This window comes from Delphinapterus leucas, chromosome 6 (genome assembly GCF_059928025.1).
Source record: "Delphinapterus leucas isolate spDelLeu-1000000601 "Yukka" chromosome 6, BTC_Dleu_Yukka2, whole genome shotgun sequence".
In the NCBI taxonomy this organism is placed as follows: Eukaryota; Metazoa; Chordata; class Mammalia; order Artiodactyla; family Monodontidae; genus Delphinapterus; species Delphinapterus leucas.
This window is the reverse complement of record NC_143134.1, coordinates 111,611,655-111,634,714: the sequence shown is the minus strand read 5'-3', so window position 1 is coordinate 111,634,714 and position 23,060 is coordinate 111,611,655. Positions and strand designations below refer to the sequence as shown.

The window sequence follows — 23,060 nt, the reverse complement described above, 5'->3', positions numbered from 1 at the left end:
CATGACATGCAGTGGGTATGGCTGACATGTGGGAGAGTGATGGAAGGTGAGACAAGAGGTCGTTGGCCAAGACCAGGTCACAGAGGGCCTTGCAGAGCAAGATAAGGAGTCTGGACTGTGTCTTATGGATTTCAGGGAACCAATAAAAGGTCATTAAACAGGCAAGAGAAATGCAACTTCCCTGATGTAACTTACCTCTATTTGAACATGATTTATGTAACCCACTCCTGATGGGAGAATAAACCCAGTATCCTGAAGCAGGTGGAGGTGCACTGTGTTCTTTCCCATCCTGCCATGGTTTTCTAACAGGAGTTGAGGCTGCATACTTTAGGCCGACACCAGAGTCCTTGGTGGCCTGGGAACTGTGGCTGGAAACCTAAAATAAATGACAGCAGAGCATACTATCTCTTAACAAATAAAAAGGCCGATGTGGAGAAATGTCAAAGTCTAGAGCGAAGTTGAGAAAGAACTGGTTTCTTTTCATATATCGTAATCCTCATTTTTCACAGGCAGAAACGAGACGTGATTACGTGGTCATATAACCTGCATGGGTGTCAGCCTCCCGTCTCCCGTACTCATCTTTCCTGGTGGTTTCTCTTCTTTTGCCTAGTCCTTGATGGCCCAGCAACTAAGATCAAGGAAACAGGAGCTTGCAAGGCAAGCTGGGATATTAGTCTCCTGTTGTGCCAGGAGCTTGGAGTGGCTTTAGAGCTCTACTCTGTTACTCGCCCTCTCCTTTCAGTTATAAGTCGACCCTCTAACCTATACTGCTTCCACCTGCAGCCCTGGCTGTGACACGGATGTCTGGCTTCCTTTAGATTTCTGGGAGGAGGATTTCAGATTCTGCTTTTCGGGGTTCTGATTAAGTCTGAACGACCTGGGGATCCTAGCATGTGGGAGCTGCTTCTCCTGACTGCTGTTGTCAGCTGATTCTAGCAGGATGTTGCACAGCCCCTCTGCTTTGGATAAGAGCCACTTAGAGTCCTCTCCTTCCTTCCCACATTCAGGCTGCAAGCCCTGACATTTTGCTCCCTGAACACCCCTCAGTCCATCTCTGCTCTAGCTCCACTGCTCTGGCTCTGGCTTCTGCCATCCTTCACCCGAACAAGTTCAAACAGCCCCACACAGAGTTCACCCACTACAAGTCTAGCCTCCACACTCCGCCTGATTATTCTTCCTAAACTACAGCTCTGATCATAGCACACTCAACTGCAGTTTCCCAAGGCCTACATAATAAAGTGCAAGGGATTTTGAGGCCCTTTTTTTTTTTTAAAAAAAGCATGACCCCAATCTACGTTTCCTGTTTCACCTTTCATTGTTCCCATCCAGCCCTCCAGCCCCACAAGGGGCTAAGCCAACTCTCCTTTTCCTCTCAAGCTGTTCCCTCCCTCCTGAAAGCCCATCCTTTGAGGGTTGCTAAGTGCTGACTTCAAGCTCCTGTTTGTGAAGGCTTCTTCCCTAAACAACCCCATGAGATAAATCTTTAACATTTCTCTGCAACTGGGGCGTGGAAGTCCAGTCTGTTGTCACATGCGTGTCACTGTTTTGTAATTACATTGGTGTGCTTGTCTTCCCCACCAGCCCATGAACTCTTTGAGAGCAGGGGCTATATGATTCATCATGGTTCCCCACCAAAGCCTTGTACTTGACCTAGACCTAAGTACTGAATGAATGTGTTAAAAGGAAATGCAATCCAGGTGCTATTTTTCTGTCTGAGACTCTATAACTCTACTGCCATTTTCAAAAGGCTCTCTGGGCTCAAGTCACTTTATCTACCCTTATAGGATCCTTGTTCAGGGATCCCACACATACCACCTGAGCATGAGTGGGCAATTGCCACATTCCTTGGGAGTGCCCCATTTCCATCTCACACAGCACAAAGTACTTAAGAACCTCAATGCATGGCTTAGCCTAGATATGTTGTTCTTGAGACCTGATCACAGATTTAGGGAAGGCAACACAGTCACACTTTCTTAAAGAAAATTTAGTATATATTCCCAGCACCACAGACTTCCTACTTTTGATGATGATGGTGGTGGCATAAAGTACCAATAGCCTCGTCTTTTGAAAGGATCTGCCATGCTGCTGATGTAATCATTCTGATAAGAAACTTCACGTCGGAGTTCGGCAATTTCTTCCAAAACATTTTCAAAGCCTCCTCTGTTATCTGTAAAAGGAAAGCCATTCTGTGAAGTTGGGTATGAAATCATCTACTTCCTCTCTCTCTCAAAATACAAAAGTGATTCCACGAGAGCCAATGACTTTTATCAGTTCCTCAAAGCTGCCGTTCAGCCTGTCCTTTGGTAATAAATTTTTGTTGACACTTAAAGAGGATAGACATATCCTACTGCTGTTCACTTATAAAGCGAGCCAGAGAAAGAACAGATTTGTAAACAGTATTTCTTTTGAAAATACAAAAATAAATCTCTCTTTGTAATCAAGTCCCTTGATACTGCACTTACTTACATTTTAAAAAGTGCTTTATTTATTAAGCTAATTATCACAGCTCTATAAATCGAGCATGGAATTAGTCTGTAACCGTTAAATAAATTTGCTAAAGGTAAAAAACAAACACGATGATTTAATTTTAGAACTACAAAACCACTACCAAAATCAAAGCCCAATACCTTACCAGCCCCAGTGAGGTCTAGTAAATTCCATAGTCTTGTGATCTCTTTCCTTTGTCTCTCCATGGTCTCATTCAGTTTTTCGATTTCTAGCACCTGTGAGTTTGCTCCTCTGGTGCCTACCTCTATTTTCTCCATCTCAATTCGAAACTATTAAAAAATCACATATACAAAGTTGCCAATGAATATTCTTTCCCAGATGCATGTCTCCCTGCAGTAAGATTCTAATTCTATAATTTTTTACTTATACTTTACTAACGAGGAACTGCCTTACTCCTTACATTTAAACCATGCAATGCCTGGCACACAGCAGAGAATCAAGTACCGATTGACTATTGGCTGCACCTCAAAATTCTTTGAGATGTTGCCTACACTAATTCAATCTTTTAGGAACTGATAAGTACCCAGTAAGGAGGCGGTCTCAGGGGGGTACCAGCACTGACCTGCTCCTCTTTATCCCTGAGGAGATTCTGCAGGAGTTCGATCTCCGCTTCTGCTCGGGTCAGATCCCTGGCGGCTTGAGCTGCCTTTCTGCTGAACCTCTCTGTTTCCTGCAGCTCCTACAGGGACAGAGGTGTGAGAAAGGCACCACTGCTATTGCAGGCTGCCCTCTTTATTTCTTTCTTCCTCTGAATGAGTCTTCTGCTTTCATCAGATCGCCCACCTGGCCATTCCATGCACGCGTAGTGCCAAGTCCCAGCTTATCTGTGCTGTTCCTATGATTTGGCAGCTCACTCTGGCACTCTTTGGGGGCCAAGTGGGCAGGGCTCTGCATCAGAAAGAGCAAGGACTAATTTTTTCTTCTCTGTTCTACAGTCTTCCATGACTGGTGTCTCTGTGGACCCCCATGGTTAGATTTTCCCTCCTATGATTTACTGTCTTAATCTCATAAGCATTTGCATCTTATAAAGACTATAACAGACTTATCTCAGTCAGGAGTCATAATAACCCTGTGAAGTGACATATTGTCATCAGACTGCACGAGATGACAAGGACAAAAAGTTGAGGTTCAGAAGGGTTATACAGCAAGTCTTGAAGACCTCTGTTCAGATGTGTATTGACGGGTGCCTCCCTAAGCAGAGACCCCTACACTTTGAGATTAGGATAGTATATTTCATTTGATGGCTCCTTTGGGACTCAATAAAGTACAGGACCCATAGCAGGGTTGTGACGGGGGAAATATAATCTTCAGGTCTGAAGAGGAACAGACAACTTTATGGTGGTTTATAAAAGAGCCAAAGTCTATAACAAGAGATCAATAATACAAGTTGCTATGTTTTCTGACAGGGGCAGCCCTGCTGGAAACTTGTTCTGTACGTGGGGATTCACCTCTGCGCGCTCCTGGTTAATTTTCATAACGGTTCCATGAAGGGACTTGAGCTGGTCTTTGGCAGTGGTGAGCTCAGCTGTGGCCAGCTTATCAGAGGCGGCCACGGCTTTCTTTAGTTTCTTCAGTTCTTTATCTAAACCAAGAAACTGTGCCTGAGATTTGGCATCTTCAAGTTTCTTCTAAAATAAAAGAAACACTAATTAAAGAGATGAATCATTTGGTAGCAATGAATTAAGACAAAAGCCCCATGAGGGCAGGGACTCTGTTCGCACACCCCACGCCTAGAACCATACCTGGTACTCAGCAGGTGCTCCTGAGTGAATAAATAAATAACAACATCTCAAAGCTGTATGATAACTTAGAATGAAATCAGTATACTTAGTCAAGAATCTTCGTGATCATAATCCATTCATTTGTTGTAGAAACATTTCTTGGCACCATCACCAAGCAATGGGCCCGCCCCTTGTGATCATGGAGTCAGGCACTGGGCATATGGTGGTAAACAAAACAGACTTGGCTGCTGCCCTCAAGGAGCTTATGAGAGACATGTATTAAACAAACACTCAGACAAATGTGTAACCAACACTGTGCTCACTGCTATCAAGGGACAGAACAAGGTACTATGTGAGAGGCCAGCAGGGGAGACCTAGATTGGTGGGGGGAGGGCTTTCAGGAAGAAGAACGGCGGAGGGACATGGTCCAGGAGAAGGAATGGCCAGGAGGGAAGACAGAGCTTGGGAAGAGTCAGGAACTGAAAGAAGCAGCACGGTAAGAAAAGGAGAGAGCTCAACAGAGGCGAATCATGCAAGGGCTCAGAGGCTGAAGAATTTTTGTCTTTACCCTAAAGACAACAGAAGCTGCTGGAGAGAAGGGGAGATGGGGAGGGGCTGACAAGAGCCTATTCATGTTTTTGGAAGAGTGTGTTGGCTGCTCTGTGGAGCAGGTCATGAGTGGAAGTGGGGGACTGTCAGGTGGCCACAGCGGTTGTCCAGAAGTGAGATGATGGCTGGATGAGGGTGGTGGCACTGGAGAAGGACAAAGTGCAAATATTCCAGAGAGATTTTGGAGGCAGACTCAATAATACTTGGGAACTGATGGGTTCTCAGTGAAGCATGAAGCAAGTCATTCACTGGGGCTGGGAGAAGGGAGAGGGTAGGTGTGAGACATGAGAAAGTACGAAACAGTGCAGCAAGGGAGTGAGCTTACCAGAGAAAAGGGTAATGCTGCCCATTTGAGGCTGGCAAACATTTATAGTGTTACTGCTGTGCCTGGATGGGTGACTTTTTTCTTCAGGAATACTTAGCCATGGGTGCAGGGCCACAGAAAGCAGATAGCTGCAGTTCTGTCACAGAAGATAGGAGAAAAGAGCAAGGGATTTGAGGATATTTGCAAAACACAGCGAGAGTGGGAGACCATGGAATTTAAGTTGGACAAGGAAGAAAGTAAAGACAGGAAAGCCTAACACACAGAAAAGGTGGGGGTAATGCACTGGGATTATCAAGAAGGTTGAAAACCTGTCAGCATGACTCATCCCAATAGCATTTAAGCCCCACCTCACTGACTCTCAAGTCACTCCTTACATCCCAATTCTCTTGCTTCCATCTAGCATGGCACCCTTGTCTCAGGCTCTTGATTCGATGACACGCATCTAGGTCTCTCTAGGTCAGGTCCACCTCTGGGCCAGCAATGCAGTCAGAGGTGACCATGGATCAAACCCCTCTCAGCTGCCCCATTGCTGGGTGCAGGACCCTGGCAGTGGGGACTCATATGTCTCTTTCCTAGTCTTGCCCACCTTCTTCTCTAACTCTTGGAGTTGGGCCAGAATTCTCTCCTTCTCTTCATCAGCTTCCTGAAGTTGGAGATCTGTAAGGCCTTGGACTTCCTCCATACTTTTTAGATTTTCTTGTAAATAGTGAATTTCATTCTCTAATTGCTGAATTCTTGCTTTGTGTTGCCTCTTGTCAAAATTAATCTGTGAAGAAATCAAGTTTCAAAGATGATTTTTAAGCAAAATATGTTTTGAGCAAAATAAAAACCTTCTAGAGGATTATGTTTCATTTTACTAAAGAGTAAAATGAAATGCTGTGCTAATGAGTTACTGTGGATGTGGCTTTATCACAACTGCTCTCTAGGATCCATTTTAATGTTTGCCTCATCATGAAAATAATTACATCAAAAACTCAGATTCTGGCACTATACTACACTCTAGCGATGTTGTATTATCCACTTGCACGTTAAGAAACATCTCTCACTTGCTTCCAAAACAAGGAAAACACAGTGTCACAAAGAAGCCTGACTTTGACATCAGTAACCACATTTAGAGTTGAATTTTAGTCACACCTAGTTTGACTTATTAGGAGTGAAACTAACAACAATTACACTGTATTTAAAAAAAGTATACCTTTATTAATTATACCTTAATAAAGGTATACCTTATAAAGGTATACCTTTATTGAGGTATAATCTACATAACAGACACTCTTTTCTTTCTTTCTTTCTTTTTTTTTTGGCTGTGCCACGCAGCTTGTGTGATCTTAGTTCCCCATCAGGGATCGAACCCTGGCCCTGGGCAGTGAAAGCAAGGAATCTTAACCACTGGACCACCCGGGAATTCCCTACACTGTATTTACATGGGAAAGGAAGCACTGTAATTTGCTGGAAAATATGAATGTTTTCTGAACACTTCCCTCTAGCTGCCTCTTGCCCTTCTCTTACTCTTGCTTCAAGGGCTCTCTCACAGGCCTGCCTGAACTCTTCTTGTCCGCTGGCCAGCTTCTCCTGATGCAGAGCCACTTCTTCTTGGAGTTTTCTCTCTCTCACTTGAGCTTCCTCTTTTTCCCACTGGGAACGTGTAAGGATTTCACTGAACTGTTTCTGCAAATCGGCGAGACTTTTCCCTAAGACATCTGAAGGACTATGGATTCTGGTAAGGGGGGGAAAAAAAAAGATGGTATAAGTGTGACATTTTATTTTTGATGCTGGATGCTGGGTGCAAACATGCCGGTAACGTTAGTGCAGAAGTAAAAAGAGTTGTGAGGAATGGGACTGGTGTCAATCCGTAGCAAATTACTGTGCACCTCCTGAGTGCAAATCATTGTTTTATTAAATGACTGCTGCCACTCTGAAAGCACAGGCTCCTGTCAGGCTAACAATGTGTGTTCAAAGAATAAATGTCCATTTCATATATTCAAATTAGCCTCAGTTTTCTTTCAATATTTGTTTTCTATTTAAAATGCATAATGTGACTCTACTTCCTGACCATCTGCAGTAAGCTTTCAAGAATGAGTTACTCGTAAAACCTTTGTGTTTTTTAAATTAAATAATACCAAAAAGTACAAAAGATCAAAAAAATCAGTGACAGACAACTTGAATTAAGCAATCTGTGTCTCAATCATGGTAATATGATAAGGGAAAAGGGAAGCCTTACAAAAGAACTCAGCCATTAACAGTAGGTGGAAAGGTGATTTCATCATTGAACCCCACATTCACAACTCAGCCCACTCTCTACCTGGAGGTCTCGATTTTCCATTACCTCATCTCCCCAGCTCCTGATTTCAGTTTTCTCCTTAGCTCATCTACACGAGCTGCCACTTCTTCTGGATGAATCAAACCATCAACTACATGGTTAAGGTGATTCTGGAAATCTTTAAGTTGCTGTTTTAACAGGTTATTGTCATCCTGTGGAGGGGGTAAAATGGAGAGGGGTAAAAATTACCAAAACAAAATAAAAAATACACCCAAATACACACACACAGCCCAAGTTATTTACCATATAACAGTTCCAGTCAACTCCCTTTACCAATTTTTTTTTTTTTTTTTTTTTGCGGTACGCAGGCCTCTCACTGCTGTGGCCTCTCCCGTTGTGGAGCACAGGCTCCGGACGCGCAGGCTCAACGGCCATGGCTCACGGGCCCAGCCGCCTCGTGGCATGTGGGATCTTCCCGGACCGGGGCACGAACCTGTGTCCCCTGCATCGGCAGGCGGACTCTCAACCACTGCACCACCAGGGAAGCCCTCCCTTTACCAATTTTTTAAAAACCCTTTGCACTATGGTCGACAATATCTGAATCTATTGATTAATCCGAAGTCACAAAAGACACAAACAGGCATTACGATGTGTCCTGACGTGATGCAAAACAGAAGTACGTATGAACACTACCTAAGACTGTCTTCTTGCCAAAGAGTAAATAACTTGAATCTAAATAAGCCTCCATACGTGACATAAGAACATGTTAATCAATGCCATGGGGATGCAACCACCAAAATCTAGACTATGGGAAACTCTACAGGACAAAGACCTGGTTTTCTTTAGTATGTAACAAAGAGAAAAAAAGAGTAAAACTATAGATTACAGGAGACAAGAGTCAAGTCATCCAAATGCAATGTGTGCACCTTATTTGGATTCTGATTCCAACATAACACTTCTAAAAAACTTTTAATTTGAACATTTTGTATACTTAAGGTATTTGAAGATATTAGGGAGTCACTGTAATTTTTTTTTGTGTGTGTGGTACGCGGGCCTCTCAGTGCTGTGGCCTCTCCCGTTGCGGAGCACAGGCTCCGGACGCGCAGGCTCAGCGGCCATGGCTCACGGGCCCAGCTGCTCCGCGGCATGTGGGATCTTCCTGGACTGGGGCACGAACCTGCGTCCCCTGCATTGGCAGGCGGACGCTCAACGACTGCGCCACCAGGGAAGCCCGGGAGTTATTGTAATTTTAAGGTGTAATGATAGTATCCATGTTTATGCCACTTTTTTTTTTTCTGGCCATGCTGCGTGGCTTGTGGGATCACAGTTCCCTGACCAGAGATTGAAGCCGGGCCATAGCAGTGAAAGCTCGGAATCCTAATAACCACTAGGCCACCAGGGAACTACCCTATGCTTCTTTTTTAAAGCCTTATTTTTTAGAGATACATACAATAGTACAGTATTTACAGATAAAATCAGATGTTTTGGATTTACTTCAAAATAATTCAGTGTGTGAACAAGTGTGAGGGGTGAGGTGTGGAGGGTATTATAGATGAAATAAGAGTGGCCATGTGTTATAGATGAAGTAAGGTAGTCCATGTGTTGAAACTGTTGAAGATGAGTGATATATACATAAGGATTCATTTTAGTATTCTATTTTTGAATATGCTTGAGAATATACATAATTCAAACTTAGAAAAAACAAAAAACACCTTCCCATAATACTCAGCTTTATCTGCCAATCAACTGAAAAGTGGAACATCTAATACTGAAGTTCTCTAATAGCTTACAATTCTCTGTGGGAGTATTTGTTATATGCTAGGATATTTTCACTAAGAAACTAATGAATGTAACTAGACCCCAGAATTAAATCCAGACAGTACCTCTTTCAAGTAAAAAGAAACTGCTAAAATTTCCCTAAATTGTACAGAAAAATAGTTCTATGTCCTAAACTATTAACTATATTCCCCTGAATACCTATATTCTACTTAAGTGATTTTCTTCAAACTTGGTATAACATTAGGTTTTTTGTTTTGTTTTTTTTTTTAACACTGTTAACTAAATTGGAGAATTAGCGTTGCAATGAACGTGCCTGTCCACCCATATTTGCATTACTTTCTAATCCTGGCCACAGGTGATCTGACCCAAGCACAGCCAATCCACTGACTAGCCAGAAAACAAGTTCTCTCCCTCTCCAAAATATGAACCAAGATCCAGTCCAGCAAGTCTGTATGAGAGCTAGACCTGTAAAGTTATGTCAGCTTGGGGCTGGGGTTGATGCTGGGCCAAATGCAATGCCCAGGGAGACAGAGGAGAAATGAGAGCCGCACAGGCCCTGGAAGGTTATCAGAGCAGCTCTGGTCACCAGCAAGCTGCCTGTCTCCTTCCTTGAGCTAGTGTTAGTAGGTTTTGGTTCACTGCAACTAAATGATTTCTGACAAAGATAAATGTAGAGTGAGTTTAACTTGTACTCCGCATCAGGAGGTCAGGAGGCCAAGTAACCAAAGGACCTAGTTCCAACTAAGAGAGTCTTATAGCATGGACCAGCATTCTGGAAAGCTGACCTCAATTTCTACCTTGGAGAGAGACCCCTGAAGTCCTGTTCTTTAATAGATGTGTACTGAAGTATTTATGGTTGAAATAAAGATGTATGAGATTTTCTTTAAAATATTCCAGCAAAAAAAAATGTGGATTAATTGAAATAAGAAGAGCAGAATGTTGACAATTCTTTAAGCTGAGTAAACGAAAGGGCATAAGGCTATCTTCTCTCCGATTTTGTGATTATTTGAAAATTTCCAAGGTAAAAATAAAAAATAATAATCCAGTGAACACCCAATACACACACAAGAATGGAAAACATGTATATCTTTTATGGTATTTACTTCAGAAGCTGAAATGATAGCAGTAAAAATTAAATTCTAGGTAACTAGATTTTCTTAAACTTTGAGAAAAAAATATTCAAGGCATTGGAAGAAGAGAGAGAGAATTTGGGTGAGTTTAGTCTTATTTGTCACAAATCCCCCTAGATGAATATTTGGAGCCTTCCCCCAAACCACAATAACTCTGCCCCTTGATTTCTGGTGAAGTATAACAGCTGCCACCTAGGTCAGCTAAGTGACCCCTGACCTCACAGATCTGGAAACCTGCGTGTTGATCCAGGTACTTGTTTGTTCAGACATGTGTCCTCTTTGAGAGCGTTTAACTACCTGGAAAATCCTGTCCACTTGCTTCTCGGGCAGTTTGTCGGGCAGATTATTGTGACAATAGCTATAAAAATAGTCTGCCAAAGAAAACTCTCAAAAATGTAAAATGACTGCATTTTTAATGACATTCCTTCTGAGAAGGAGACTGAAAACTTTACAATTAAGAAGTTCTACTGCAACTCATTCTAGTTAAATTCCTGGATAATTACAAAGATATTTCAGTGGAAGAAGAATGCATCAATCTGATAATTTTAGCTCAGTCTGGTAACAAAGCCGCTTCTAGCAGAAATGCAAGGTACTGCTGTCCTCCATGAGTTTACCTGGTGTTCTCTGTTTACTATAGACACTGCCTCTATCTCTTAGCACCATAATAACAACACAAAGGATATGCATATTAATAATCTTAAAATAATCGCAACAGAGGCTATGGTACTATCCCACCCAGAAGTCCTTTTTTCTAATAACTCAAGTAGCTTACTACATGTAAGAGCAGGTTGTGAAGTGTCTGACATAAAGATGGCAACATCTTTGGGTGTCCCATATAAGAATGTATTGGGAGCCAATAAGTCTCTACCTGCAGCTGTTTAAGTTGGGTGCGGAGCTCACTATTTTCTTGTTCCTTTTCTTCTGAGAGCTGGGCTTTTCCGAGTGCATTCTTGAGGGCTTGCTTTTCTTTCTCAAGTTCTGTTTGAACAGCTGATTGTTCTAACTATTGCCATAGGAAGCGATGATACAAAAAAAGTAAAATAGCAATAATTTATGATCTAATAAGGCATAAATACATTTACATACACATGCAATCCCTTGGGAGCTTTCGTCTTATAACAACTCAGTTTTACATTTGTACCCCCAAGTTTAAAAGCCCAAGGTAAGTTTTTCACATGCCTCCTTAAACTATTAATACATAAGAAAGAGCAAGCATCAGAATCAGCTCAGCCCAGATACACCAATTCAGAATCTCCAGGAGTGAGCCTAAATACCTACCTTTAAAAGCTCTGTGAGTGATTCAACAGTTACTGCTCTCTTTTCCCTTAGACCAATATTTCTCACACTGTGGTGCTCAAATACCTGCATCAAAATCACTTGCTGCACCTGTTAAAAATACAGATGCCTGGACTCCCTCTCAGACTTGATGGGCAGAATTTCTAGGGCAAGTCCCAGGAATCTGCATTTAACAAGCATCACAAGTGATTTCATATAACTAAAGGGTACCAATCATAGATCTGTAAAGCAGAGAGAGAAGATCTGTTATGCTCCACAATCTCTATGTGTGGTTTGAAGACCAATCCTGGTAGTCCTGATGCAAGGAAAGGAATGTCCCTTTCAATACCATATGAATTTGGGAAAAGGCCAGGCTGCTGTAATATTTTTGTCAAGACTTATAAGAAAAAAAAAATAAAGGACAATGGAAGTACAAAAGACAATGGATTTTAAGTCAGTAAGGGTTTGCTTAAAAACTTTTGAAAATTTATTTCAGAGAACGTGCTATCCAGAAATTGTATTTACTATTATTTAAAAATATGTATTTACTGTTATTTTAATTGTTTCCTTCCCAACCTCTTCTTTTCCACACTCTGATCAGGTCAACTATAGTTTTATAAAACTTGGTACTCTTAAGAAATATAACACTGACAACTGGCAAATGGTCATTTGATATCATTTGGTATCTAATAAGTAAAGGAACATAAAGTAATTATAATTACTATAATAAGCCTATTTTTATATCCTTTTCTCATCATATGAATGCCATTTTACATGAATTCCTGGGATTCAAACTTATTTTTTTTAATTATTAATTAATTTTAAATTATAGTTGATTTACAATGCTTCAGTATACAGCAAAGTGATTCAGTTATACAAATAGCTATCTATTCTTTTTCAGATTCTTTTCCATTATAGGTTATTATCAATACAAGATATTGCATATAGGTCCCTGTGCTATATAGTAGGTCCTTGTTGTTTCCCTATTTTATATACAGTAGTGTGTGTATGTTAATCCCAAATTCCCAATTTATCCCTCCTCCCCCCTTTCCCCTTTGGTAACCATAAGTTTGTTTTCTATGTCTGTGAGTCTATTTCTGTTTTGTAAATAAGTCCATTTGTATCATTTTTTTAGATTCCACATATAAGTGATATCATATGATAGTCGTCTTTCTCTGTCTGATTTACTTCACTTAGTATAAACTCTGGGCCCATCTATGTTGCTGCAAATGGCATTATTTCATTTTTTTTTTTTTACAGCTGAGTAATATTCCATTGTGTATAAATACCACATCTTCTTTATCCATACATATGTCGATGGACATTTATGTTGCTCCTATGTCTTGGCTATTGTAAATAGTGCTGCTATGAACACTGGGGTCCATGTATCTTTTCGAATTAGTTTTCATCTTTTCCAGATATATGCCCAGGAGTGGGATTGCTGAATGATACAGTAACTCTATTTTTAGTTTTTTAAGGAACCTCCACTTCTCCATAGTGACTGCACCAATTTACATTCCCCCAACAGTGTAGGAGGGTTTCCTTTTCTCCACACCCTCTCCAGCATTTATTATTTGTAGATGATGGCCGTTCTGACCAGTGTGAAGTGGTACCTCATTGTAGTTTTGATTTGCATTTCTCTAATAATTAGCGATGTTGAGCATCTTTTCATGTGCCTGTTTCAAACTATCCTATTTTATTTAACTTTCATCCAGTTAGAACCTATTGACCCTCCTCATGTGCCAGGCACTGAAACAGGCATCTACAATCTGGGCATTCACTGTGCTCTGAGTCTAGCAGGAGAGACAGACAATCTAAACAGATGATTTCATACACAAGCTAAAATGCTTTGACTGAGCACAGGTTAAAGGAAAATCAAAGTAGAGTCCCGAATCCAGATTTTCAGCAGGCATAACAGAAGGTGAGGGCGGGCTTCCTGGAGGAAGATGCAACCCATTTGGCTAATAGCTAAACAAAACTGCATTTTAATGTGATCAAGAATATATTATAGCTGGCCTCTGTCTTCCTCTCTGCCCTTATCTCTCACTCTCATTCCCTACTCCTCTTCTCGCTCCTGGCATACTGGAGGCATACTTTCAGCACTTCAAATGCATTAAGCTCTCTCTCCTTGCCTCTCTGCCTAGAACACATCCCTTACCTCTACCCTTTCACCTCTGCTCCCTCTGCACAGCCAAATCCTAGTTCCCCTTGAAGTCTCGGCTGAAACACCATTTCCATAGGGCAGTCTTCCCTGACCACCACTCCCCTAGCACAGAACCCTATCGTTTTCTTTGTCCGACACCTGTTTCACCTACCAGACTGTCAGCTTCACAAGGACATAACCATGTCTGTGCTATTCCCTACAGCATCCATGGCACCTGGCCCTTAATGGCCAATCGATAAGTATTTATTGGATGAATAAATATTTCACTAATTTGCAAGTATAATTAAACTAGTGGGTATTTCATCCAACCAGAACAGGAAGTAGCAAAGTAAAATTTAATATCAACTTAAAAGAGGTCTCTTATATGGGAACATATGTATATGTATAACTGATTCACTTTGTTATAAAGCAGAAACTAACACACCATTGTAAAGCAATTATACCCCAATAAAGATGTTTAAAAATAAATACATAAATAAAAAAAAAAAAAAGAGGTCTCTTAAAGCTGTTTTGAGGAAGAACAACTAGAGTTTATTGATTACCAGCTGCTAGGTGCTTTCAGGCCCGCTGTCTCACTTACCCTCACCATAACCCGCTCTACACATGATGAGGCATTTGTCAGAGGCTCAGAGCCACGAAGTGACTTGCCCATGTTCACACAGGGGTCATATTTAAGCTCAGAATGTCTGACTCCAAAAATGTGCTCTTCCCATCACTCCACATACATTATATTAAAAAGTGTTTAATCTTCGATTAAATTAAAGGAAAGCTGTTATGTTAAGGCCCAGCCTACTTGGTTTCTAGATGGCTTTGTGCTCTTACTTACCTGGCTGAGCCTTGTTAGTTTTTCCAACTCTTCTTTGAGCTGGTTGGCTTCGGCATCCTTTATTTTTAACTGAGCCTCTAGCTCAGCCTCGTAGGCACTGAGATCTCCTTGGGTCTGCTGCAGGGATGCATTCACCTCATGCTGCTCCTGAAGGGCGCTTTCTAGCTCTGCGAGCTCCTGCAAGGATTCAGTGTTTTAAGTACAGAACCCTCAGTGTGCTGCTTAAGCACCTGCAAGTCCTTATAAGTAACGTGAGCACTTAAAGTAAATGCTGGCCAGCCAGTGCTGGCCAGGCACAGAGTATTCAATGGCAAGACGATGAAGCTGCAGGCTGTGTGAATCCAGGCTGGAAAACAAAAACACTGACTAAATGTAATAAGAAAAATCAGTAAGCTACAACATGTTTTCCAAAGTAACCAGTTGTGTGATACTTTAAATGAGTCTTACGTATTCATAAGAAGAAAAGAGAGGAGGATAAAATTTAAGGCCTATTTTCCTTCAGACACTGGAATAAATGTTTTCACATTCATTATTTAATTACATCCTCACAGTAACTGTGTAAGGCAAAGTATTATCCCCGTTTTATAGATGAGGAAATGGAGAATGAAGATCTAAGTAAACAGCACAGAGCTGTGCAGCTAAAAAAAGGACAGAGTCAGAATATGAACTGAGATTTCTGACTCCAAAGCCCACACTCTTCCTGTTAAACCACAGTATGTTCACTTATCAGAAGAACAAAGCGGGACTAGCACTCTCTAATATTAAGGATGAGAGAGAGGCTTAAACGAGTGTTAACAAGAATATAAGTACCTGTTGATTAGCATACCACAGTTGTGATTCATTTTAGCCTGTCTATTTTCTTTATGATTAAACATTATAGCTTTCATCTGTTTATTTGGAATCTTGAAGAATTAAACTATTCTGATTAAAGAGGGGAATCCTGTGATAAGAACTTCTATAGAAGAGTTTCTCAGTAAGTGATCAAAAGACCACCTGGCATCTGAATCATATGGGTTGCCTGTCCAAAATGCAGACGCTACATATAACCAACAGAGGATTAATATCCAGAATATATAAAAAGTTCCTACAAATCATTAAGAAACAGACAATCCAATAGAAAAAATGGGCAAAGAATATGAATAGGGATTTCACTGAAGAGAAAAACTGAATGGCAAATAAACAGATGAAAAGTACTTAACCTCTCCAGTAATCAAGTGAAAATGCAGTTAAAACAAGACACAATTTTGCACAGAGCATAGAGAAACAAGTTAAACAAACCATGAGGAAACAATCAGATAAATCCAGAACGTGGGACACTCTACAGAACTACCAGCTGGATTCTACACACACACACACACACGCCCGCGCGCACGCACCATGAAAGAAATTCTTGGCACAATTGGGAAAATGTGAATATGGCTCAGATATTAGATAATATTAGGGAATTGCTGTTAATTTTCCTAGGTATAATAATGGTATTGCACTGATGTAGGAAAATGTCCTCATTTTTAAGAGATATGTACTGAAGGGATGATGTCATACCATCTGCAATTTTCAAATGACCCAACCAAAAAAAAGATATAGAAAAATATTTGTTGAATCTAAGAGAGCACATAGATGCTCAATGAATTATTCTTTCAACTTTCCTGTAAATGTAAAAATTTTCATAAAAAAAGACATCATTTCAAACTCAGCACATTGGCAAACACTAAGTCTGACAAAATGTTAAATTTCCTGAATTTGATCTTTATTCTGTGTTTGTCTTAGAAAACGTCCTTGTTCTTAGGAAACATACTGAAATATTTAGAAGCTAAAGAGCATGATGTCTACCGCTAATTCTAAAATGATTAAGAAAAAAATTTATATAACAATGTATATAAAATCATGTAAAATTATATATGAGAGAGAAAGCAAATGTGGCAAAATAAATTGGTGACTCTGAATGGAAGGTATAGTGAGCTATTCTTGCAACTCTCCTTGAAATTATTTCAAAGCTTGAAATTATTTCAAAATTAAGGCTTACAAAATAAAAGTTAGATAACATTAAGGTGATGTCAAGGATGTGGTGTAATGGTAGCCCTTCACACTGCTGGGGGGAACAGAAATTCACAAAATCACTATGGACGGTAATTTGACAATATCTAGTGAAGCTGAGAAGGCACGTACACTCTGACTCACAGTTCCACTGTGAACACAGTCCCCATGCTCAGGATGTGTGTAAGAATGTCACTCTCAATATTGTAATAGCAAAAGAATGGAAACCACCTCAATATCCCCCGAGAGGAGAATGAATAAGCAATAAATTTGTGGTAGGCACATACAATGGGATGCTATATACATCAATAAAAATAGAGCTACATGTATCAACTTGCATAATTCTCAAAAACATAAACATGAAGGAAGAAAGGAAGTAGCCAAAGAATACATTATGTACTTTTTATATAAATCCTAAAATTATGCAAAACTATAATACGTATTGTTTATAGATGGATACACATATAATAAAAGAAGAGAGATAGAGGGAAATAATAACCATATTCAGGATTTTGCTACCTCTGGGAGGGGTACACAGAGGGTTTCAAATATATCTGTATGTTTTAGTTTTTAAGCTGTGAGTACATAGTGTTAAATATTTTTGATATTCTTATATGTCTGATAAATTTCATAACATTAAAACAAATCAATTCAAATTTCCAAAGCCAGCCCTACTGAGGATGAGGTTTGGGAATCTGGGTTCTCCTGCAATGTAAAGTTTACCAAACAACTAAAACAGAGCAAGTGAAATCTCCAAATGAATGTCAACAAATCAAGCATGGAAGGGTATAATTTACAATGCTGTGTCTGTTTTGTTATCTGTAAAATAATACTACAATTATGAAGTAACAGCAACAAGAATAAGAAAAATTATGTTATGCTTAATTTTGCTACACAAATAACAAAATATGAACATCTAATACAGTATTTGTAATAGCTATAATTTCTTATTCTTTAGAGTTATTTGATCACAATACTTTTCAGGGATAGCAATTCAGCTAAAATAATCTTCCTTTTCTTAGTAAGGGAAAAATAATGCTTCCAAGTGTATCACAACTCAAGGGAAAAAAAACCCCAAAACACTAAATAGCCCCTAACACTTTTGCCACTTATAATTGCACTGTGGCTAACTTCCTTAACTAACTTACCTTGGACATCATCCACTTCTGAAGGTAAGGAAAACAGACAAGAAGAAACAAATCATACCTTCCTCATATTTTCTGCATCTAAGGCAACTATTTCCAGTTGGTCCCTTTCCTGCTTGACCTCAGTCAATCTCTGCAGCAATGTCTCTCTCTCATCCTGTAGCCTTCTGCACTCATTCTGGGCCTGAGTAGCCTGGCCTTTGACAGTCCCCAGGTATTCTTGCAACCCACTGATGACACCTTCTAAGTCCTTCTTCAGGGCTTCATTTGCTGCTATCTGGCCTAAGCAAGACGAAGAAAGGGAAGGCATAATATATATAAGAAAATGCTTTCAAGATACATAATTACTGCATTTAGCCTCCTTAGCTATTGTTACTAGCTAAGAATGAAATTCTAAGCTTCCAATTATTTCCTACTATCTTAGTTTTCATTTTCAAGATATAGTAATAGCTTTCCCCCCTATTATCCATGGTACAGGAGTATTAAGCAGGTACACAATAAAAATAGTATATTCATTGGCATTGCTTATGAAATGCTTAATACATGCTATAAAAAGTTTAAAGTAGTGATTTCCAAATAAAATAACGAAAAGTGTGCAACAAAACAGTTCTTGCTGCTAGACACACAAAACAAAACCAAGTCAAATCCCAGACTAGCAGCATTAACCTGTAACCTGAAGACTTACAAAAACAAACAAACCATATATTGGGTACTTACTATGTCCAGGCACTTCATGAACACTATTTCATTTAATCTTCCCCCAAACTAATGATCGTGACAGAAATAATTTGTCCCAGGTAACACAGCTGATAATGGCAAAACAAGGACTGGGGTCTTTTTACCACAAGCCAAGGCTCTCATCACTTACAGTCTATTATCTTCCTCTTCCACTATTATGGCAATGTCACATTTTTTTTAAATGATTTTTTTAAATGGGCGGAAGATCTATTTTTATTATTTATTTAAAAAATTTTCTTTTTTGGCCACACTGTGCAGCTTGTGGGATCTTAGTTCCCCAACTAGGGATTGAACCTGGGCCCATGGCAGTAAAAGCAAAAGAGTCCTAACCACTGGACCACCCCGGAATTCCCAGCAATGTCACAATTGAAATTTGCACTGCAAAAATAGGTCCTAAAATTCTTTCTGCAGTCTCCTTATAACCAGACACCGAATGCCTGATACCAACGGACTCTTTGCTCCTGAAAAGATTTTAGGCCTTAGAAGAAGACAATCACATGCCAGAGTTTATCATGATAATGTACGGATTTCTTGCCATAGTGACCTGACTCACTAGGACATCAACCCAAGAAAACTAAAATAAAAATTTTTAATTTTATTAAACATTTTTGAGTACTCTGCAAATATTTCCCTATCAAATACTAGTACTAACAGCTGAAGCATATTCAGCTAATATCTGGATTAATGCCTGTTATTTGTCTTTTATTAACACTGAATCTGATTTACCTTAAATCATACTTAAATTCTCACCTTCAGTAAGCTGTTGTTCAAGGTCCTTAATCTCTTCAGTTTCTTTAGCAATTCTAGAAAGTATCTCATCCAAACGACTTTCAAGTTGTTTGTACTGCTTGTTCATAATGTCAAGCTGTTGTTCTTTACCCCTTTTCTGAGCCTTCATATGGCACTGAATTGAAAAAAAAAATTAAATCCCTAATTCTTTAAACTCTTATAAAAATAATAATCCTTAATAACATTTCTAGGGAAGAGTGGAAAAGAAAATGTAACAATTTGCATCTGTTTTGTGTCAGACACTGTTGTTTTCACATGAAGTTTTCATTTAAACTTCATGATAACTTGATGTGGAAATCATCTCCATTTTACAGATGAGCAAACTGAGGCTCAGGAAGGTTAAGTGATTTTTCCCAGGTAACAGCTAGTAGGTAATGTAGCCAATTTCAGTGTTCTTTGCACTGCACTAAAATGTATCTTTCCAAAAGGTTTCCAAAAAGTTAATTGATTATATATACATATATCCATAGGAAAAGGCTATATTCTAAAATGTTAACAAAGGTTATATCTGGGTGGAAAGATTACAGGAGATTTTTAATAAGTTTTTTTAGCTAAAAAATTTATAATAGACAAGTAATAACTTTATTAAAAAACATTAAGTATAGTTTTTAAAAAGGTTTTTTTGGGGAAATACAGACATGAAATAAATACTTCCTTAGAATTCAAGTTTATTTTCTTTTTTTTTTTAACTTCTTTATTATTGGAGTATAATTGCTTTACAATGGTGTGTTAGTTTCTGCTTTATAACAAAGTGAATCAGCTATACATATACATATATTCCCATATCTCCTCCTGCTTGCATCTCCCTCCCACCCTCCCTATCCCACCCCTCTAGGTGGTCACAAAGCACCGAGCTGATCCCCCTGTGCTATGCGGCTGCTTCCCACTAGCTATTTTACATTTGGTAGTGTATATGTGTCCATTCCACTCTCTCACTTTGTCCCAGCTTACCCTTCCCCCTCCCCGTGTCCTCAACGAGTTTATTTTCAATTCCTTATACAAAGAAACATTTTGCTTTTAAGTTCCATAAACTGGGAGTTGAGAGGGACCTCGAAGACCATTTAGCCCAGTGATTCTCAAGATGGAGGGCCCTATGGAGGCACACCCCTGCAACCACTACATACACCTGCAACCACTACATATGCCCCTGGTGGAAAACAGCTTCCACACATCCACACACACTCTGACAGTCATCGCTTTAGGGAGCTACTGTTAACTGAAAGGATTGGATTGTATTTCTCAGGTGTGCTGGGGGAAAAACTGAAAACTGATGACCTAGTCTAACTCTTCCTTTTACATGTGAGAAAACTGAATCTCAGATCCATCAAATGACTTGCCCAGGTCTCCTTAAGCAACTGTTCATATGGAGACAAAATAATTCCCCAGAGAACCTGTGTCCTCCCACTCACATCACACCCTCGCAGCTCTAGTTTGCCCCCACAGGATCAGAGGAACAGAACAATAATAAATCAAGAGAAAGTTACCAGGAGAAAGAACTATATTAGTCTGAACAACGAACTCCATGCGTCTCAAGTCTAAGACTACAATTTGATTATAAAAGAACATTTCTCAATTTTACAAGTCTGCTGCCTCCAAAGATAAGAAAGAAAGTCTCTTCATTTCTGAAGAATAAATGAGAGGCAGCTTGATTGGAAGGTTTTTATTTTACTACTGGTAAAACGTGATGGATGTTCAAAACTCTTCTCCTAAATCTTCTCCCAAAATACCCATCTGAAGTCTTTCTGAAAAGATAACTGCAGATAAAACCTTAAATTCTAAGTAAATTTAGGATTTTTATGGCTCAAGAAAGAATTTTCAAAAAGATCTACACTCATATCTGTATCAATAAATCTTAAAAATTCACCATTAAAACTTCCACTGAAATCTCTACATGCAGGACAAAAAATTAGTTCAATACACCAATGATCTGCATTAAACACATGGGAGCAAAAGTAGATTCAGCGATTTTCACTACCATGGAGCTCACAATAGAGGTACTGTAAAAACAGGAACTTACATCTCTCACTCCTCCTCCTTTTTAAATCCTTTGTACACAGAGAGAGAAAATGATCATACCTTAATTTAGAATTTGTCCTGTTAAAACTGAGCCGTTGAGAACAGAGGAACTGTGGGCGGAACGCTTTCTAATGCTGTCTTGAAATTCATGTGCACTTCCCTCTCTGACAGCCACAATTTTGTAAACGCCTCTGAGCCTCTAACCTCCCAGCGCTTCAAACCACATTCCTGGCAGAGATTGAGCGGCAGCCCAGCCCGTCCAATTACAAGCAGCCTCTGAAGGCAGGCCACACCCTCCGTGCTTTAAATCACAACACAGGAAGCTTCCACAGGCCAATCACGCACAACCTTTGCAACAGATTACTACAGATTAATTGCCTTTAGCATACAGTTTGCTCCCATAGAGCATTGCTAGACAGGGAACAGGGATACAAATCTTTCTTTATTATGTTTGCTCCTGTGGTATTTCTGCTTCTGCGAATGTTTTCTAGAACTAAAATGGGATTTGATTTTTGTATAGTACCTTTTCCTTTTGAAAACTAGTTAAATGCTTATGTCTGTTGAAAACCTGGCTTGGCTCTGAGCTAATTTTAAAAATAATTAATCTCTTTAGACCTGTAACTCCTTTGTGAGGCTCTGCCTCTTCCTAAAAGGGGGTACTCTGGGAAATCATTTAATCTTTCTAAATCATATTTTCATTTTATGCAAATTTAAAAAGTCACCAGTCTCATTTGGATGCTGTAATAAAATAAAGTTCCACACCATATGTGCCTAAAACCAAGTGCAATGCAAGACACGTCACTGGCACTTAACATACTTGTTTTCCATCATATCTCAGTCATTTACTGTTTCCTAATCGCTCAAGCTTTTACTTTAAATTCTATTTGCTATTCAGAAAGATACTTCATCTGATTAGCTAATAAAAGTTAAATAAAAGCCTGAATCTGCAGAAAAATATGCAGAATACCATTCTTGATTCTTTCCCTCTTGCTAAAATGTTCACATTTTGCAGCCTAAAATGGGGTGCCTAACACTAGGCATTAAGGTGACTTTGTGCAAATTAGAAAAAGATGCTCCTTCCAGGTGAACAAATTAAAAAGAGACATCCTCTGGTGCTCAGACTAAGACTGTAACCCTAAGAAGTAACCTTCACAAGTTTTAACAATACCAAAAAGGAACTTCAAAATCTGGCTTGTATGTTTCATCTCCACTATTACAGATTGATTCTGACTACCTTCAAAACTTGGATGCCTTTCCTACTTCTCATTTAACTCCTTTCTGTATGTAATTCTTTACAGATATCCAGTGTGTATGAGACTCCCGGTATGCCAAGACTATCACAGTCCTAAGTTGAAAGCAAACAGACAATCTAGGTTCTGATTACACTCATAGATCACAGAACTACAAGAGGGAGTAAAGGAGCTTTGGGTAGTGCCTATAGGCCAGTTCTCCCCTACTTTCCTTAATGCAAGCATTCATAAACATAGCACTGGCCCCCGGGGATTCAGTTCCTGTCCTCAGGGGCCTTACATGGGGTGGTAGACTTCTGAACAAATAAATATGATACAGGAAGATATCACAGACCATATTATATATTATTTAAAATCTCTAATTTTTCATGTAATGAAAATTCTTCAAGATAATCAAGACTACTTTTGGTTTCATTTTTTTTTTTTTTTTGCGGTACGCAGGCCTCTCACTGCTGTGGCCTCTCTCGTTGCAGAGCACAGGCTCCGGACGT

General features: G+C 39.6%; 1 protein-coding gene across 9 annotated transcripts in view; it reads right to left on the bottom strand.

Annotated features, from left to right (window-relative positions):
- The window catches only part of CNTRL (centriolin), an 88,265-nt gene that overhangs the window by 31,366 nt on the left and 33,839 nt on the right, over positions 1-23,060 (bottom strand). For all 9 annotated transcript variants that reach the window (XR_016393631.1, XM_022578855.3, XM_022578859.3 and 6 more), the window contains exons 12-23: positions 19,265-19,418; positions 17,838-18,058; positions 14,598-14,774; positions 11,201-11,335; positions 7,490-7,635; positions 6,673-6,880; positions 5,750-5,929; positions 3,957-4,136; positions 3,071-3,187; positions 2,633-2,777; positions 2,019-2,167; positions 196-376 (exon numbers count right to left, since the gene is read on the bottom strand). Coding sequence is in view for 8 of the 9 variants with exons in the window: in XM_022578855.3 (XP_022434563.2) it covers positions 196-376; positions 2,019-2,167; positions 2,633-2,777; positions 3,071-3,187; positions 3,957-4,136; positions 5,750-5,929; positions 6,673-6,880; positions 7,490-7,635; positions 11,201-11,335; positions 14,598-14,774; positions 17,838-18,058; positions 19,265-19,418 (1,993 nt within the window). In the remaining variant the exon portion in view is untranslated. The remainder of the gene's footprint in view (positions 1-195; positions 377-2,018; positions 2,168-2,632; positions 2,778-3,070; positions 3,188-3,956; positions 4,137-5,749; positions 5,930-6,672; positions 6,881-7,489; positions 7,636-11,200; positions 11,336-14,597; positions 14,775-17,837; positions 18,059-19,264; positions 19,419-23,060) is intronic.